The sequence below is a fragment of the Trichogramma pretiosum genome, unplaced genomic scaffold, assembly GCF_000599845.2.
Source record: "Trichogramma pretiosum strain Unisexual culture from Peru unplaced genomic scaffold, Tpre_2.0 scaffold52, whole genome shotgun sequence".
NCBI classification, from domain to species: Eukaryota; Metazoa; Arthropoda; class Insecta; order Hymenoptera; family Trichogrammatidae; genus Trichogramma; species Trichogramma pretiosum.
Window position 1 is genome coordinate 1,239,370 of NW_019641695.1, and position 21,264 is coordinate 1,260,633.

General features: G+C 39.0%; 1 protein-coding gene across 4 annotated transcripts in view; it reads left to right on the forward strand.

Moving 5' to 3' along the window:
• Positions 1-21,264, forward strand: part of LOC106658020 (four and a half LIM domains protein 2) — a 61,287-nt gene that overhangs the window by 18,491 nt on the left and 21,532 nt on the right. The window contains exons 1-3 of one of the 4 annotated variants that reach the window (XM_014379817.2): positions 16,668-16,894; positions 18,191-18,885; positions 18,969-19,148. In XM_014379817.2, coding sequence (XP_014235303.1) covers positions 18,617-18,885; positions 18,969-19,148 — 449 coding nt within the window. In that variant the 5' untranslated portion in view covers positions 16,668-16,894; positions 18,191-18,616. Of the gene's footprint in view, positions 1-1,761; positions 1,848-11,253; positions 11,640-14,530; positions 14,879-16,667; positions 16,895-18,190; positions 18,886-18,968; positions 19,149-21,264 lie in introns of those variants that run through there. The other 3 variants (XM_023462022.1, XM_014379833.2, XM_014379826.2) reach the window with 3 other exon arrangements.

Consider the following 21,264-nt stretch of genomic DNA (forward strand, 5'->3'; position numbering starts at 1 on the left):
TTTTTTGTAGGTGCGGTTTTATATATACCTACATGACGATCCAAGGCCCTCGAGGTCTTTTCGACTCGCCTATTAATTATGATAATTATTCTATTTCAATGGAAATTTCGAACTTTTGCCTTTTGCGCCAAACTTACGGTCCTTGCTGAACGCATAAGTGATATTTAGTTTATATGTGTAGAGATATAATTTCATGAAATGTAATGAGCCAAACCATTTGCAAGCATCAACAATCACAACGAATTTTCCTAAAAAAGGCACGAAAGTCAAAATAAACTGTACTTCAGGAAAATTTGGAAATTCGGACTGTCGTGTATTATTTTTATAGCACGAGTGTGAACGAATTCATTGCAATGGCTGAAGGCGAAGACAGGTGATATGCTTTTACAGACCATATGCTCGCACGCGTATGAGTCCGTGAAACCTATATTGATTGGTCGCGGCCTATTTCAAAGTATATGTGGAATTTTTGAACAGGGTTACATTTGAACTTTTGAAGCCACCATAATTTCTTTGAGATACAAGGTTTATTCGTTTCGGTATAACTTGAATTTTAAATCAGATCAAATTTTCCCATATAATTGTAAACATATTGCATACGACTCACATTAATTTATACATTAATTCTAAATTTATAAAATCAGGAGCCACTTGGGCTAAAAACTTTACAAATACTCTGCTAATTTTCTGTACTGGATTTCAATTAAGTCTTTGCGCCACACATTTCGTTATTTTTTTACTTAAAATGACGATTAAAAACATACTTTTTACAAGATTTGTACGATTTTTTAGAAAGAAAAAAATGAAAAAACTACATGATACATGATTCATGAGAGTCTTTAAAGTAACCCACGTAACCTAAGATACCATAACTGCATTTGATAAATCGACCCGAGTCAGTTAAATTTTGTCGAAAATGGTTGAATCTATGTAGAAAAACATAAAAACATACATTAGTATGTAAAAACTGATTTGAAAATGGTGGTTCGTTTACTTACTACTATGCCTCAAAGAGATCAATAAAAACATGTGTTTGGTTTTGATTTATTGATATAGTCTTTTCAAATACATTCAAAACAATTCCAATATCATACTGTTTCGTACGTTATTTAATCTCACGAGAAGTCATTGTGTTTTGTAAATTAGAAGGAAATGTCAGTTGAAAGTGGTTTTTTACGTGAGCACTGCTAAGATTCGTTAATTTTTTTCTTCTATTTATAAAAAGAGGGGAAAAAAATCTATTTATACTTACTTTTTCGGAGTTGACTTGAAATTGAAGAACATTAATTAATAGAATAAACATATCTATCTCGAAAATTTATTAGGTAAAAAGTGCAGACCTGAACATGAAACTGAAATATTATGCAAGTAATGAGTCATTATTGTAAATCAGATATTTATAAACGTAATGTAAGCCATATTAAAAAAAAATTATATTAAAAAAAAATGTTTTCCCAATTGTTCATCAGAAAATCGAGCGACGTGACCTTGTGCTCCTTTGCCTCGCGAATTAACGTATTATGTAAACATAAACGTGCAAATGCTAGCTTGATTTATATCATAAATGAATTGATGTGTGCAAGAGGCGCTGTAAATGATCGTTGAAAAATTTTTTGTTTTTGAAAAGAAGCATGAACTGAAAATGATACTTTTGCGATCGGAAAATGAGTAATTAAATGATATAAAGCCGAACAGCTAATTTTTGTCTAAAAACAAGCGCAATAAATAGATAAAAAAATTGACACGATCGATGATTTTTAGGGCGTTCATATCACGGACATCGAGGACGGCCAGCCATGTTTAAGATGTGGCGAGACATGCTCCGGATTTCTACCACACATCTGGAGGTGAGTTTCTCTTATTCTCTTTAGTCTTAGGCCTTTTTGCTTTCTTGCCCGTGCATTTCCGAGATAAATCTTCGACGTACTTGCTCGCATGTCGAGCATGCCTTTATAACGAGTATAAATGTACACACACAGAGGCGCGTGGAGATGCAAAGTGCACTCGCCCCGTGCACTCATATATATATAATACGTATAAAAACGAGTGCATTATATATACACCGAAATGAAAAATGGCTAGGATCATTGTGTATCTCGGAACGATCGGCGTTAAAGGCAAACAAATTCGATTGGCCGCGGTCTCCACGTGCCTAGAAGTGATTTGAAAATTCATTACCGAATTGGAAAAAAAGACGACATTTTTCCGTATGGCTTCGGTATCGCTCTATGACGTATCCGCGCCATCGAGTCGTTCACTTTTTCATCTGTCTACGTTTTATAGATGTCGCGCTAACTGTGGCAGCTGATCCAAAGAGACACTTGACACGGAAACCTCTATCTATGTGTCTAATAGCGGCAATTAGAGAGAGAGAGAGAGAGAGAGAGAGAGAGACAAACAGACAGAGAAAGAGAGGGTAAACTCGTTCACGCTGCTGTTTCCATGACTTGTAAAGCCGTCAATCAGCGCGCACGAGCTATCTCATGTTGCTACCGGCATATCATAGAGCTATTTCTCTCTATTGTTTAATTGCATTCGATGCAATTTTAGCTTTGTTTTCGTATTGTCGCAGCCGTTATGTGTAGCTCTGTTTCTTCATTTTAACTTACAATGTATGAGAAAGACGTACTCGCTAATGCCGGAATTGCATAAGACAAATGTAACACGCGCCAATCAAACAAAAAAACTAGAGAAACTTTTTGTTCTTTTGGATAAAAGCATCGAACGGAACGTTGAATTTCAATTTGCCCTGCTTCATGGACGTGCCTCTTTATTCTTATGCCTAGTGTAAACTGGATGCCTCTGCGTTTTTTATTTTATTTAATCAAACTTTAGAGTAGATGCAACAAATTATACGCGATATTTGTTTCGCAATGAGAGAATAGTCAAAGATCTATCGCATAATGTAAATGTAATTATTTCGAAACACGATATACCAATCGAAATTGATGGGTCAAGACAGTCTGGCGTTCATCTGCAATTTTAATTACCCGCAAATCATTCAAAGAATGATCGTTAATGGCGCCGAGTAGCACTTTTTATGATTTTATATATTCGATAAAATTATTTTCAGCAACTATTATTTTTTTTGAACTACATTAAAATTTATAATAATAAAGAATACTTGGGCTTATTCGTACTTATTTAATATGTTCGAAAAGTGGAATAAAATCAAATAAAAGGCTCCTGTAGCAAAATCATAACAACAATTATTACGATTATTGCACATCTAAAACTAGTTTACATTCATAGCCGCAAGCACGCAAAAGCCCAATTCGTGGCAGCCGGTCAGCTGTTTTCTCGTTTTGCCATTTGAAGATTTATTCGTCTGCCTTGCCGTATTTGCTCGCCATACGTTTTTCCGAGTCTCGCGCGCATTGAAATTTACTTCCATGAACCATTTCGCATAATGAATACTTTTCTACGAATTTTAAAAATTACATAATGAGAAAAATTTCAAATCACAACAAGATAAACGCATGAAACTTTGAGTTACCCGTTTGTTTTTAATTAGTGGCTTATCAAAAGTCGATGCTGTGCTTGCAAGGTAATAATATTATTAGCCTCTCGAGTGCTTTATGCGTTCTTTAAGCTCTCATGAGTGTTTATTACACGTCTTTTATTGCGTATTTTGGCCAACTACCACAAAAGAGTAGTCATATCCTCTCGGCTTGGAAATTTGATTTTCCTCTCCTCGTAGTCCGCTCGCGTAAAGTTGCACATCGTACGCAAAAAGCTCGGCTTAGCAATAATCGCGTCTACAACTTTCTCTGCAATCACGAGCAGTAAAATAGTTGGTGCGTACGTGTGCGTTGATCGTACCAAGTACTTGGTTTCCGCACCAAGCTTGAAATCAAGTAAGTGTGCGTATCAAATTTTGGGAATCTGGTGAAAGCTCATTTTTCATTGTAATAGAAACGAATCGGCCGCGATCCACAAAAATCCATCAGATTTGCGAAAAAAAAGTAGACGCTTGCTGGTATCTATTTCTTTCTCTCTCTTAATGTGGCAAAAGCTCACGGCAGGAAATTATTAATAACTCGTGGATAACTGTCAGAGCAATATGGACTACTGCGTCTTGGTAGACGCGTCAACCTCAATTATAACGAACTCCTTAAAGACTGTGTGGTTAGCAAGTGAGCATACAGATATAGAGCATGGGTATAGACACGTAGACACACACACGCGCAACAGACAGAGTATAAGATATCGAAGCGCTGCTCGAGCTTTTCCCACTTCTCTGTATCTTTATACGCACTATTTCTGTGTAAGCTCTTCACTGCCGAAGATTCTCGCTTCTCTCGCGAGCAGCACAGGAGGCACCGCGACGACGACGACGACGACGACGACGACCTACTGCCGATGCTGCTGCTACTGCCACTGCCATTGCTCTCTGCGCCTCTCAACACTTCCGGGCTATTTCTATAAAGCAAAAGCACCAAGAGCGCAGTTTTAATACCGACGTTGCACTTGTTGGAGCTTGCAACGGGCTTTAGAACGTGCGCCGCGCTTTTTTCTTCATGCGTCTCGAGTGTTCTTTTTTGGTGTTTCGTGCTGTGTAAATCGGTGCAATGCATAGATTCTATACAAACATTGCGCACATCTGAGTTTGTGTCAAGTGCCCAGTGGTATTTGTTCGTATTCCTTGATAATGTTCTCGAACAGTAGAGACGTACTTCAGAATGCCCTGCAGCAATGGCAAGTAGCAACGATTTGCAACAAAACTTTATACCTTTCGCGTACAAGTGGACTTTCATATGTTTTTGAGTAATGCCGAGGTAAAAAGTAGCCCCGTCGAGAATTTTTAATTAGTTTTCTGCTGCTTCGCTAAGTGTAACGAACCCGTAACGAGCGTGACGACTACGAAAGACAATTATATCCGCTGTTCGGTCCGGCGCAGCTTTGGATATCGGTATCTCGGGAGGCGTGTCTGCTGCGCCGGGCGTGCGCTCGTTAACTCATTAAGCTCGCGTTTACCTTCGTTGACAGTTGACGCGCGTTGCGCCGCGCGCTCGAGTAAGACGAGCGAAACTCGCCCTGCGCCCAAAGAGAAATGCCCTGCGATCCGAGTACGCCGTGTTTGCCTCTTTGTTTGCCGTGCGCCAGATGTGCAACCTATATCTGCACGGTGTGATAAGTGTCGGCTCGCCGATAAAACGTGCTGCGAATTGGCAAGCATGTTTGTGCGCACCTATTCGAGCAGCTGCGGATGCGTTTCGCGCCAACTTTAATGCTCGCTGATTTATTCGACTCATTCAAATGCTTTCGTCCTTTTGCAAAGTCAATGACGTACTTTTTTAGATTTATGGTATTCGGGAGCCTTACTTGTACCTATCGATGCAAATACCGATTCGATACTTTTACCCTACCTTCTTAAGCTTCTTTCTTTTTCTCATTCTTTCGTTTTATTTTTCCATTCTTTACGTTCCGAGAATATAAAACATTCAATAAGAGCAAAATACGCAGGAACAAATAAATGAGAAACGTCAAAGTGTCCGCTTATGAATGGGATGAAATACGAGCGTATCTTTGCGGCGCATGTGGTTTTATTGGCACACTCGCGGCTCTCTTTCTCTAGACATTTCTCATTCATGCGCGCTTTGCACTCAGCAAGAAGCAAGACAAATTAATTTGTACCAAAGCATTATTTTTAACTCTCAATACAGTAGCTACCATTGAAAACTTTATGTGTGTCTGTGCATTTGGGCTGCATGGGATATTTAGCCTTACGGCAATAAGTGTAATTTTATGAAAACGTACAATATACGCGTATGTTTCGCGCCAGCAATCGCATTGTCTTCTTAATGATTAACAATAATTTTATCGAAATCAGGCTATATGAATTATTTCCTCAGATTATTTTCGTGTAAATCCAGATATCTTTTGTACTCGATCGTTACTGAATATATGCATTTCTCTTACTCTTTACGAGATGATTTTGTTTATTTACATAAATTGAGCTAAGAGAAACGCCTGGTATCAGAAAAAAGTCACAAATACTTTCTATGTTTAAAATTAAAAATTATTTTTTCGTGATGAAAATTCAGATCAAACTTAATTATACTTCAAATTTTTTTATTTTACGCTTTGCACAAGAAGTAGTTATTCAAACTTACAAATCTTTTATTTTAGTTTCATTGAAGATATTAATATATAATTTTTATAAAATATATATTTTTCTTAAAGTCATTCAATATTGTGCCCGGAATTTTTAAGATTGTTTTAAAAATTGATAGAGAACTCACCATAGATATAATGTGAATATGTTCATGTGCTTTATCACGATGTGCTGTTTGGAATGAGGGTTGTAGATTCTTACTGTGAAAGTACAATTAAAAAATTGCGATTATGTATTTACAAATTTTTTGCGAAAAGTTGTATTGATTAAAGTTGCATAAATATTTGGAACTTTGAATTATTTACCTATTACTATTTTGTGAAGTTTGATGTTTACATTGATTGAATTTTATATTTTTCACCTCGCTTTGATGCCGATTCCTTTGGCCTACTTGAATTTCCAATAGAGATACTTTCTAGAATCACTTTCGTGATATACTGAGGGATTACGCAACATTCGATTTGTCGTGCGTGCTACGACTTTTTTATGTTCATGTTTTCTCCTATGTGCAAAATTTTTTTATTCAAAGTTAAAATTGTGTTGTTCGGACCAATAATCGATATTTGGTGCGGAATGAATGAATGAATGAATGAATGAATTTTGATTAAAAAATACCTTAATTTGCCAGTCATACGTCATGAGCAGCATCGACCCAACTTGTTAGCCATCGCCTGAGAAAGCTACTCGTCCCCTTATCGCATTTATGCAATGCATGCGTGACGACGATGCCCTATTATACTAATCTAGGTGTAATCTTCTCTCTCTCTCTCTCTCTCTCTTCTGCGAGAAAATTTGCTCAATTACCTATTATATTATACGCGTATCCCTTCCTTCGATCTCTCTCTCTCTCTTTTTTCTTGAAAAGGATCATAAGCTGTTATATGAATAGAGATAGGTGTATATTGAAATAATAATAATGAGTACCCGTGTGCACGTATGTACGTACCCCACACCTTAGTTTGATGCCTTATTCAAGTTTACATTTCACTGCCTACCTCATTCTATTGGCATGGCTGTATACGGCTGCAGTGTTTAGCACACGAGTCACTCATTTTAAACATCTTACCAACTCGAGTCTTCTTCCGCGAGCCAAAGAGCAGCAGAGCACGTGCGCGTACGCGTAGTGAAGTAAAGCGTTTATTGTGCCCAGTGATAAGGTATAATGTATATTATTACGAATGCCAGCGCAGTAACTTCCTCCTGGCTATTACTGCAGTGACAAAAGACTCGTCTGTGTGTATGTGTGTAGCTATTCAGTATAAGCACACACTAAAACATGCATGCACCAGTGTGACGTTAGAGCTTCGTGATTTATTTTTTTTTCTTTTCGTTTTACGTCTTCAGTAGGTGTCGAGTGGCGTGGGCGAATTGTAGCTGAGAAAGAGAGAGAAAGAAAAATTTTCCGAGCACGACGTTTTATTTTCTAAACGCAACGAGTGCAATAATTACCATAAGTGCTGCAAGCTGTTTTAAAAAGCCACACGTAAATGCTCTACTGCTGTAGTGATGAAAGTGCAAATTACGAGATGAAACATAATTGAGCTGTCTTGCCAATGTGAATTTGATATGTTGACATCGCTTGTTAGTTATGAAAAATCAAAAATCGTTACCATTGATTCGACGCATCGATTAGGAAAGTAAATATTCAGTGCAATAAATTAAAATCGTAATATTTCCACCTGTTATTCTCCAAAGAACGAAATCGTATATAATATGTATTTAGTAAGAGTGTGTGAGTACTCGATTTTTCGAGTTTTACTTGACTCGAATCGGACTCGTTAAATTAGACACGATTAGGGAAAATGTCTAAAAAAAATTTTTTTGGGTACTCGCAAATCCGTGGTATTCTGTACATTGTTGAATCGTATTGTAGCTTTTATATGAAATAGTACGAAAATACTTATTTATCGATTTGCAATATAATACAATTCGCATAAATCATTCTAATTCTTACGCTTTTTTTACATATAATAAAGTTGAAAAAAATGTAGAGTATCTTCTTTCAAAAGTGACATAGATTTGACAAGTGTGTTAATCTTATTACTCAACTCAGGAAAAGGTTAATTAAGGGGGGGGGGGGTATAGTATTTTTCGCAAAAATTTTCGATACTTTTTTTAATGTCTTATTCGATTCTATATACATTCAAGAGTATTCAGTTAAAATTTTAAGCCAATCGGAGCAAAATTAACCAAGATATTGCCATTTTAACGCACGTGCAATAAGGTAGAAGGACTGGACCTCAAAATCTTTAAACGCGTTTCCTGAACAATAGCATTTTCAAAGACGGTGTACATCATATCTCAAAAACTTATTGACCGATCTTTTTGAAATTTTACACCGTTATTTATTAACTATTTTACTAGGTAGTGACGTCGAGATATTTTCATTTTTGCGAAAATTTTCATTTTTTTCAACAATTTTCCGAAAAAAAAGTGCACTTTTTCGATTTTTTCCCATTTTTTCAACTTCAAAATCACGCCAAATTTTCAAAAATGAAAATATTTTAAAAAACTCGACGTCAGTACCTTCAGAATCCTCTAAACTAATAAAAAAATATCATTAGGCTTGTTTCTGATGATTCTGCGAGGAGTTATCGTGTACACCGCATTTTTCGACGTGTTTTCTTCAAACCGATGCCCCAGGCTCATTTTTCAATATTTTTCAACAAAAATTTAGCTGAGTACTCTTGAAGTTATGCTTTTTAGTGTACAAATCGATATTACTACATTTTCATTACTAGATTTCAAAAAATTAATCTCAAAAATGAGCAAAAATAACTAAAAATTAACTATNTCCCCCCCCCCCCCCTTAAAACCAATAAACATTTAATTCAAATTGACAGTGAATTTCAGGTAGTAATATAATACCGTAAGTCCGTTCAAAACTAGTGCAAATGCATATTTATCTTCGTTGAGCACGTTAGGTCGTATGCCTCGTACGATTTGAGTAAAAGTTGCCCTTGAAAAAGGAGCAATATCCGATTGCAATTTGATCAGAAGAGTTTTGTACTCGACGCGTGCCATGCAAAGCCGGCGTCGCAGCAAGCGATGGAGTTATTATATGTATAAATATGTTGTTGTCGGTTTTGTAAATATAAATTTGTTGCTTCGCAGGACGTAAGATCGCGAATAGATCTACTTTTTCTATAATGGTAACTCGATATTTAAATTATCTATCACGCCGATCGCATCGAAAACAGAACAAAGTTCTATAAGGTTATATGGGGGCCTATTTTTAATAAAAAAAGTTTTACATTGTATTTGTGCGCAAACGGATAGCGAGAGATATGTCGAGGCATTTCAGCTGGCATCAGTATGAGCAACAGCAGTCGAAACGACAGCAGGCAAAACACAAACACGTGTATGCTCTGACTGCACCATTAATAAACTCTATCTCCCTTATAAGCATACTTTCTCGAAAGCACTCTGCTTTTCTTTCTCCACTGTATAATTCATCCACCTTCCATATAAACAGGCACAGGCGCGCACACTTACACACCACAGCAGCATCACCCACTTTGTCAAGAGAAAAATAAAATAAGCCAATGTGTATCTATATGGGACGAGATAAAATGGCAACGCCAGCATTCCTTGTGGCCGTTGTCGTCGACGTCGTCTTGCATGCGTACATTTTATGTGTGTGCGTGTGTGTATGTGTGTGTATGTGTGTGTGTGTGCGCGCGCGTGCTTGTAGCTGTAGTCTCTTAGTATTTGTGCGAGAGCAAAAGATTTGTATCTTGCGAAAGCTCACGCGAGGAGGCACATATTATTATGGGTGTGGGTCACGGGTGTCGCGCCCACGTAGACTCGAGGTCGTAAGCCCGTCTGTCTATCTCGAATGTATACATACAAATGACTGACTCGTAATGTGATTCGATTGTCTATTATGCGAGTGAGTCTACTTTTTTTACCTTATTTTTTTTTCATTGAATCAGTCAAAACTCATATATTTTTGAATCACTAATAGTATTTTTTATAATACAATTAATATAGTCTTTTTAACGGATCTTGAATCTTTCTCATTGGATTCTTGAATTACAAGTTATTTAATCGATTTAATTTAACAAACATATAGTGCATGCGTTAATGATTAATTTGAAATTGTAAATCAAGTGATATAGCAATAATAGGCTATTTAAATTATTTGTACATTTAAGTAATATACATACTGTTATTGAAATAAATATTAGTAATTTAAAATAAAAAATGTGTTCATGTAGATGTTGAGAATAAATTGTTATCATCGAATAGACATCGACAATATATCGCATCTCTCGTGGTGTCATTGCGAGTAAGGTGATAAAGTTCATATTAAGCTCTCGTTGTGCTCGCGCAAACATTTCCAGCGGCGCACTCGGCAGTTTTTATTCGAGCGTTGATCGGTGCGCGAGATCGAGATTCGCTTATCGAGGAAAAAAAACGAGCCGCGAAAACGTGGCTACGACTCGTGCGTCGAAATTACACTCGGTGAGCGATTCAATGAGCTCAGTAAAGAAAGAACAGTGACAAATATGGAATGATCGATGTACAAAGAGAAATGTGTAAAAAGAGCGTGTATCGAGTCGAGGAATTACGTCATGAGAATTATGCGACCTCGAAGCAAGCGCGCGTACACACGTCCGCGACAATATACGCGATCGATCTTTATCTTCGACAATGGAATACCGACGATAGCAGCAGCGAATTTTTTTGGTGTCTTTATTACGCGCCGATCTAACTCTATTCTGAGGTGGTCGTCGTATCGTAAACATTTCGAGTGTTTCCTTTTAATTCGCTAGGTCTCGACCGCGTAATGTACGCGAGAAAAGGCAGTCGAAGAAAAGTAAAGAAAAGTCGGCTCGGCTCGAGCGTAATTGCAGTCGAGATTCCGAATCGCCAGTGTTAAAATCTTTTTTCACGCCATCGGTCCGTGTGTGCGCGCGCGCGTGTACGCCTTAAGCTATATTTAGATTATGACCGTATCGCGAAGCTCTATGCGTATAGGTATATAATAGAGTGCACTGCTCGCACGTGTATAATATACATGTAAACAGTACAAACTCGCATGATATACACGCGGTACGTAGTATACTCCGGCGACGCTCATATACTCGCAATGTACACATGGTCCTTCTCCGATAACGATGTACGCTCGCTCGCGCGAGGTGTTTTTTTTATCTCCGAGCAAGCTGCAAAATAGTGTCTGTTCTTGAATTTTATCGAGCGATTTATATTCGAAAATTTCAATATTCTCCTCGTTTAGCTTCGCCGCAGTCGTGTAGCACGTGTAGCGAAGCCGCGCTCGCTCGCGCCGAATCGGCGAAAGATCGATAAAAAAGCTCGATACGAGTGAAAAATCCCGCCAAACTGCAGGAAAAATTGTGTATCGAGGAGTCGATGATTGCGCGAGACGCATCGTAAATCACATGGCGAACAATGCCGAGAGTGCCCAGTGGGAAAAGGTGCAAATTGACACGGTCGTTTGCTACGAGGACGCGACCGAAACGCATCGGACTCGGACTCGCGACTCCTGCCACACGGGGTGAGTTCACGACTCCTACTTTGTTTCCATGCCTCATAAACGCGCATACGTATAATATTTAATACACACAAGGCAGCTCTTATCTGAGACAGGCGGGTTACTGCGAGCGAATATAATTCTCATCGCATATCTCGTACTACATGAATATAAGCATACGTGTTTCCGTGGCATTCATTTTATGAAAATAAATATATTTATGTGCCTGGACGAATAATAATCTTCCCTGCGGGGGGATCTCATTGTCGTATTGTTGTCCCACAACAACAACGTAAAAGAGTTTACTTTACAACGGCGAGTCGACTGTCGAGCTCGAGCGTTACGGCATCTGCAGACCAGGCGAAAGAGCTTGACTTTAAAATGTTTACCCAGCAGCTGCTCGCGTGTTTTTTACACCGGACCGTTTGTATTTTTTACTCTCAATGCGCATCGCCCTTGTATTTGTCATAAGCGCTTCGACTTTTCTAAAGTTCCTTCACCTTTGACGCAAAAAAAAAAATAAATAAAATGGATATCTAGCGAGATCTCGCGCTCGTGCTAAACCATAGACGCGAAAATTCAAGCTGACTGAGCGTTGAGTCGCGACGTGCGATCGACATCAGAGAGACGTGTGACTTGTAAGCTCACTACATCGTGCGAGAATTTAGGTTAGTTGCGCGTCGGAAGAATACGTGCGAAAACTTCAAGCGCGGCGGCATTTGTGTATACGATATTGTATGTCAAGTGCAGTTGGCCAGGCTGTTTCAGAAATGTTTGCGGTTCAAGGTCAATGCCTCGCGGATTCTGCATATGTACAAACTTATTTTTTCGTAATGTTTTTCGAAGTCATCGATGCAGTTCTTGCGTCGTACAAAAAAAAAAAAAAAAAAAAATAACGTCACAAAAGAAAACCTGTCCGCGCTCGAAACTGTACGCTTATTATACTCATACTCGCTCAACTGGCAAACGCAGCTCGCACAATGACGAATTTCGAACGGTCGTATGAGTCATTATTCAAAAATTTGACTGCAGCTCTCTTAAAAGCATGAAAAAGCGAGCCAATAAAGGCTCTTACAGTCAAAAAAGCATGATTTCGATTGGAGCGACATACGCAGTTATTTCAAAATCACCTATCCATACACATATAGACGCGCGCATGCAAGACAACAAAGAACCTAATCAGGCCAATAGGTAGACCTTATAAGATCCTTTCCCTTCTATCTATCGTCCCATAAACTCTTAACGCGGCGCAGTCACGCGCGAAACACATTTTTCGCATTACATCGTTGCTCGATCAATTTCATACCATATATACATTATGCGTAATATCGAGCTCTGAGGAAATATTTTTACGGCTACATCGGGAAACGACTAGTGAATTATGATATTTTAAAGAGCTATAATATTCGTATGTTAGGTGTGTAGTGTAAGAATGAAGTGAAAGTCTTTCCGGTTTACACAAAAGCGATCGCATCGAATTTTAATCTTTCGCATTCGAGCGATTCGAGTTGCTATAGCGCTAGTAAAAATGTACTGGAGTGCAAGTAGCAGCACATTATCTTACGGATGGAAAGGTGTCCAGTAATCCTTGGCAATTATCTCTGTACAAAATTTCATGGCCACCGATCACATCGATGGCTCGTTAAACCGCCAAGTTTTCCGTTTGCCGAGAATCGGCCTGCCTCGTCGTTTGTAAAAAATAGTCAGGGTTTAAAGCATCGATTGCTCAGCACGAATGAGGTTTAATTAATGAAAGTTAATCCATATCGTCTGTAGTTTTCCTTCCTTCCACGCAGTTGGAGCGTTAGACAAGACACCGGGCGGAAATTCGTAAAATAATGACTCAGATATGAGATAAAAAAGGTATAAATTTGAAAAAAGTCGATCGAGCGTTTATGGAAATTAACGAAAGATGAAGAGAGGAGCCAAAGCAAAACCAAACTCTGAGCCGCAGTTGAAAGTCATCATAGTTTCGCGACGAGTGCGCTTGTGTACATTACGCGCGTTACTTAGTTGTACGTTCTACTAGCTCTCCTTCTGTGCGCAACTATAAGGCCTATATAGGCGTATTCATGAGCACTTGCACACACGCGGTCACTTACACTCGCAGCTTCTTTGTATAAAGTCCGCGCGATGTGCCAGTGACCGAGCACTACTCGCGGCCGCTCTCTCGTTTCTGCATAGAGGCTTGCGATACGTATAGCCGAGCGCGGCTGGAGCGCGAAAAGGATTGTTTAGCGCCTACACGGCCGCTGCACTGGCATCAGTCGAAACTCGGACGTCGCTAAAAGCGAACTTATTAGCTCTCGCCGTTGTGTAGTAGCTCGAATCAGCTTTTCATTATTCAGTCGCTGCTTCATCGGCTGGCATAGCGAGATAATTCGCTTGATCTCGTTAACCGAATCGGCAGCTGAGACATGTATCGACCAAGCGAAGCCCAGTAAATTCTCGCGAATCGAGTCATTCGCTTGCTGTGGATCGCGAGGAAAGATTTCATCTGATGTAGCTTCATAACCGTTTACTCGAGCCAAAGTGAAGAATAATCCACGACCGGAGCATCAGTGCCGTGTCAGTGGCCAGTGCCGCGGCGAGCTCGTGTAAATTATCCAATCACGTGTGCAAAATCCCCTAGGCACGTTCACCTCGACCTATCGACGTTCCTCTCGAGCACGTGCTCCGCCACACAGCCACTGCCCTGGCTTGCACGAACTGTCGCTGTTACTGCATGAATTCCTTAATCGAGTTACGCTAATTCACTTAGCAGTTAGCCAGGCCGCGCTGCATATGGCAGCGAGAGTGAGTCGCTGACTTTGCCCCGCTCGAGACGCATCGTTTTCTCTTGTCTTACCAGTGCGACTGGTGCGTGCCTCGGAAAACTGACCTGCTCGCGAGTGCACGAGTGCAACCGAGCGAGTCGCTGATTCACGCTTTCCACTCGCAAGTCCCCTCGGTGTATCCGTGAGTCTCGAATTCTCGAGTAAACTTGCATCGCTCGCGATGGTCTGGGATGACCGGCTGATATCGGTGAAGGAGTTGACGGAGATAAAGCGGCGCACTCCGCGCTTCCCGTCGCGCGAGCGCAATTTCGCGGTACGCCGCCGTGGCCCGAGGCGATCGGTATCCCTACTCGCTGCCAGTCTCCTCAGTTTCGACGATAATACCAATATTTCTTCCCGGTCTTGCAGTCTCGACGAGCAAGAGGAGAACCAGCTTCGAGGCGCCGAGCCACTCAGAGCGACCGAGAGCGAGCCACGGACTATTCAGTAAGGATATTTTCAAACATTATGCATCTGAATCTGCGTGCCAAACCTTCTAAAGATCACTTGAAACACACACACACACGCGTCAATATCAATTATTTCATAGAAACCTTGATAATTACATGTACTCACACTAGCTACGAAGATTTTATCGATTGGTCATTGCGATTCGTAATACGTTGCGCTTGTGTTGCAAAAATTGCGCTAACAAAGTATAAAATCTTAGCCGACATTGTTTCCCAGTTCTAGAATAAACAACGTTACGTGGACAACTCATAATATGCTCTGTAAAATTTAATTTTCTAAATTCTCACTGCAGTTTTCGTTATTCATTGTGAAAATCCGTTGATCGTTTGCACATCAAAAATGGCAGTGGCATGGATTTGATGATATTAATTAGTTCATTGTTAAAGGCGTTGCGAAGCAATACAAGGATGAACAATGTAATATAAAGTGAGTGGAACGAATCTTGCACGCAACCGAAACGACATTTCCAATGAATCATTTTACCCGAGATGAATGAAAGAAAAATTGCGCAAATCTCGATAAGAATCGAACTTATAAGAGTTTCTTGGCTTATTAGTCGTAGTCGAGCTTTGGCACCGGTGAGTTTGTTTTGATTATACGAGACACTGAAATATTGCTTCGATCACGTGCTGTACGCGCATACGAACACCAACCAAAGAAAGACAGATATAGCTAAAGTAATAAGATGTCTGGAAGATGCAGACTTTTACGTGTAAACTTATTTTTAAGATAAGCAAGTTTTTTGCTCGTTCACTTTTTTTGTGGAAAATTGAACTGATAATCCAACAGCATTCAATTGAAATATATAATTGTAGATAATTGCTTCATAATTTTTCCATACGATATCTCTATTACGTTCGATCATTTTTCTCTTTCTCACTCTATTATCTCAATTCGCATAATCTTATTGGCTCCAAGTACATTCATCATCTTGAGCAAGAGAATGATACGTATTTCTACGAATAAGTAGCAAAAATCAATTAGAATAAATAAATTGATTTGACCGAATTGAAACAGTTGGACATGTTTGAGTCTTGCGTACAGCCACAATGATGCTTGCCAAAATATTGACGTGATGTTCAAAACAAAGCCACGGGATGCGTTTACGAGACTCCATTTATCCCTGATAAACTAGTATCTGTAAGCGTGACAAGAAATAGTTACACTTCGTGTTTGCAATGTTATGATACGAACGCTCATGAAAGTAATAATTAAATGCTGTCACTATCCATGAAATATCGATTATAACTTGTAATAATTTTTTCAGCGTTTCTCAATATTGCGCTGAAAAATTGCTCTTTCATTTGTAAAATATTATCTGAACCTTTGGATAGATATGCAGAAAAAGTTATTATAACATATGAATTGGAGCTCGAAGGTGCAGTGCCAGCTGAAAATTGACGTGCGATCGATGGTCTTGAAGGGTCCCCACCAAGCTCATCCATAGCTGTCAGTCAAAGCTTTTTCGCGAGAGCAAAGAGACTTTGTTTTCTTTCGGTATGGTTTGAGCTCATTGTCGCGCTCGGCGTCGGCGACTCTTGTAATGTTTGCCGCGGCGCGCACATTGTAGACGCATATAATGATGCTAAAAATCTTGTACGAGTCATCGTGTTTCATACATATATGTACTCGCGGTTATATATAAAGCGAACGCGAGCATGATAGAGCGCGGCTTGTACATGTAGCGCGAGACCCGAGACGCTTGCGGCGCGTGCGCGCATCTCGCGTTCGCCTCGCCGTCGAGTGTGTCGACGACGCACTCCTCCGTACGCTCGGTGCGTGCCGCGCACATTATAGTCGCGCCGTATCTACCTCTCGCGAAACTCACCTATCCGTGTATCAACTCGCTGATATTCCGGCGCCAGTTTGAAGCTCGTCTCTTTCGCGAGTGCGACAACGCGCTTGAAAGCTCGCAGCCGAATCTCTTCGTCCAAGTATCCCGGTGCAAAGTGACGCTTTCATTTTAACGTATCAATTGCTCCTCTGTGAAAAGTTCGCGAATCCTTTTTCCAAGCGCACATTCAAAATTATGCAATGTTCTAATACACTTACTTGGGATTATATTGTGGTTTAATCCAACGCCTCGAGACGTAACTCCGATCTAACGCTCAAGGATTGTTGTGTTTTACTCTGCACTTACTTAGCTCTCGCTTTTCATATGTATTGTCGTACTTGTATGTTGACGTATTGTCGACTTTGGATGTATTAGCAATGTTTACATTCGTGACAATGAAAAACCACTGTGACATTTGTCAGTTTAATTATGTTTGCTTTCGTTTTTCCTTTTTTCTTCAGTAGTAATTAGTATATCTATTGTGATCTGACAAATATTTTAAATAGCAAGCCATCTTTTTGATATTTGAAGTACTAATATTTTTTCTATGCTCTGACCTGAAATTGAATCTGCAACTTGAGTACGCAGAGATAAGTTTAAATTTTCCGAGTTATTTTTGAATCATCTGGTATAGATATTTACAACTGACTTTTACGGCATCTTTGATCATACGAACGGTACCGTCTTTTTGCAAAAACTTGTCAAGGAGTCCTTGTATCTCCGATTTACTTGAATCAGTTTCAGGAAGATTTATACACATCCACTGAAAATATAAATGAAAATTATGTTAACGAGATGTGGACTATTTTGAGCTTTTTTATTCTTTTCTGCGCTATATCTAAAGAATGAGCTTTGAAAAATCAGCTGCTAACTTGTTAGAATAAAAGTAACAGATAATTGATTACACGTTAATTGCTGCTGCCGAATTCTCGTGGGTAAACGATGTCGACACTTGTGCAACGTATTTATTTAAACATACGTTGCAAAATTAACAGCATCTCGTTGTAAAGAGTAATCGGCACTAATTGCATTTTATTCTCTAATGACTTAATTAATCAAGTTATGCCTTAAATATTAAAGAAAAAAATCAGCCTATATCTGTCTTGTAATATTATGATTTAAAGCTTATGCAAGTTGGAAATAATTGGCGGAAATTATACTCGCCAAGGGGTCAGGCAATCTTGTGTATATTTATGTATTAACTTTTTTGTAACGTGAGAGGCTCACTGTTTGTTGCGAATACACGTGCATGGCGAACATTAACGTATCGATTTTTAATCTTATCTATAAGCTAATATATACTACCTTTGCGCTAGTTTATTTTTGGTTATAGTATCGTTTCATAATGGAACTTCGTACAATTTTAATCATACTTAAAAACATATGAAAGCCATAATATTTCATGAAAAAGGATGTTGCAAGTCGTTTTTTTACAATTTTACGTTTATGCATAGATGTAGAAAGAAAAGAAAAGCAGCGAGTTTAGTGCGCAGAAGAAAGTGTTTTGAAATAATAGCTGACAATGTAACTGACGCAGGCTGAAAGAAGTGACAAATAAAGTGAAAATAAAAGATGAATAACGATGCCTCGAGCAAAGTGACAAGTGCTAAAAATGACAAATTTTTGGTGAATCGTGACAACAATAAGCTGTGACAAGAATAATGATCAAGTTCAACATTCATCGATACAGACTAAGTCAAATTGTGAATTATTTTGCAACGAAAAACTAAACGCCGAATGCAACGTAAATATATAAAATTGATCACAGGCCTATAGAGCTGTTGAAGCTCTCGGCCATTCCTAAGAATCCATCAATCCTGAACGGTAAGCTGCACAGGCGTCATACGACGCTCAGTTTATTAGCTGGTGTGGGCGGCAAAATGAGTCCGAAGGGCCCAGCTGTGGATCAGAGCAAGTTGGAAGTGAGGGTGTCGTACGTGGCAACTCCAGGTGGCGAGCCTCAAGGCATACGGGTCCGGATCCCCGAGCCCAAGCTAGACTGCTACGCGCGCTCTGCCACGGAAAAGGACTATTATCGTAAAAGCTCGTCCCTGGACCGGAGGGATAGGTACACGACCATGAGCGCGGCCGACATGAAGAAAGGCCTGCAGGACAAGAGGCGAAATCTTTTGCTGGACAAGAAGAGCAGGTTTGAAACGTTGCGGCGATTTAATTGTCGCAGTCGGATGGCCTTCACTCTGGTCTCTTATTTATGTGACGTGTGTGAATCAGGTACACAACCATACCCGGTGCAGAACTTCGACGAAGCTTGACGATAGGCAAATGCGCGCTGGACGATGGCCTGGATCTCTCGTTGGTACCGTGGCCCGGCATGAAGCAGGTCTGCGTTCGGGTCGTGCATCTTTATTGCAAGATCTTTGAACAGCTCGAATTGTTTGAGCTCATAGTTAGGTAATTTTGCATTTGTGTGGAGTTTGGCTTTTTTCCTTCCTTTTAACTTACTGCATTTGATTTTTTGCCCTTTTCGCACTCACTGGAGTTTGATTTTTTTTCTCGATTTTGGTCAATAAAATTATTGGTACTCAAAGTAACTTTCTCTCTCTTTCTCTATCCCTTTGACCCTGAAATATTTAAGCAGATTTTTTTCCTTCTTTCACATTAAATTTTTGTTGCATTCAAGTACCGTGTAAACATGTCAGCATGAGTGCTTCTCAGGAGCCCCGAGCTTTCACTCTCTTTGCTCTTGCGTCTGTTATGAAAAAGAGTCAATGTTTTCTTTTACATTTTTGGATGTTGAGCATACTTTTGATATGTATATTAAGATTCGTATGTGGGTTTGCGTGAGTCGAAGATTTATGCAGTGTGCAGTATGCAGTTTTTAAACGTTTTATTGCCCGTACATGCTTTTGATTTCCAAAAACAACATTTCATCTCAATTGAAACATGCTTCATAAAGTAAATTATTTATATGTTCAAAAATTGACTGCAACTTAATTCGATGAAATTCCATATTTTATACATCGGAATAGTCTGTTGACTATTTTTTTAACCTTCGACAGAACGTGCGCGTACAGTCAGCTCGCGATCTCATTAGCGTTCGAAAGTATATGCAAACCGTATAACGTAGCCTCAATGCGGCATTGCACTTTGATGCGAGAACGCGTAATTAATTTAATATGTATAAGGCTTGATGAAAAAATTTATTTGGGCGTTCGCTTCGCGTGCCGTCGATCTGACGAGGCCGTTAATTTACGAACACTGAGGTACTTAAGGAGGTTCGGGAGTCTCAGAGGGGGACGAAGCGGGACGCGAGGGGCTCCTATACTTCCAATGTTAAATTTTCAGCGCTGCCAACTTCGAAATAACACGAAATTGTAGGTTTTTTCAATGAGCTGGCACACAATTATAGCTATTATTAATAATTCAATCATTTTGATGAGTTTTTTTCGATTTTTTAGGCTTAAAACAATACTCTATTTGTCATTAGAGTCGAATGAGCACATATTTTTGTTGTTCTAGCTCATTTGTTGGTTAGGGTACGCGCAAATGACCCACGAATTTTTACACATAACAATTTATTTCTCGATAACTATACGGTCGATGAACTTCTTTTTGCAGTCAAATTATTCCTTATTAAATTTCTTACATGTACATATTTTTTTCTATTTAGTTTTTGTTTTTTTACATTATGTTTATGCTCATTGAAAGCGAAAATTCACGATTTCTCGTAAGAAACCATGTTAAAAGGTCAAAAAATTTTTTCATCATTTTAACAAAATTTTGCGGTGAAAAGTTGCATTTTAATATTAACATTCATATTATAAAGTTTCAAAGCAATTAAACGTGTTTTAAAAATTTGGCTGCATTTCGCTGAGACTCCCGAACCTCCTTAAACTTTCTTGCTAAATCCGATACACAATGCCACGCGCTCCGACGATTCAAGTGTCTCGTTAAAAAAATATTCGTAATGTGCAACCCTCGCATTCGCCGTTTTCTAGTGGGAAAAGATTCTTGAAATAACGATCTTATAAATTGTACTGACTATTTTATTCTTACATTAAATGTGCACTTTTAATTTAACTTAAAACTATACAAAAATTAGTTACATTAGTTCAATGGCTCATTTAAAAAAAGTGGGAGACTATAGTCACACGTCATAAGCTCGTGTTTACGTACACATAAAACTCAAAATTCAAATCTTTTGGTGGATATAGCCAAAGATATAAGACTGCTCGCAAAACGGTAATGACGTTAGTTTTAGATTTTTATCACGCTTTTAATCCAGTCATCAATTCGCACGCACGATCTGTTTTCATTGATGCACGAATATATTTTCTTTTGCTCGCGCGCACATGTTTCCAGCGTGTATATTTATCGTTTTAAAACAAACGTCTGCTACCTACAGTTTACAAGTTGTTCATAATCCTCCAGAAAGAAAAAAGAGTCATCAATGAGTACTGATAAATATATTTATAAACTCGGGAGTCTTTGTCTCCGTGAAATTTTGAGCTTGCCAGATTCTTTGGATTAAAGAAAAGGATGACGATTTCAATTCACTTATACAAAT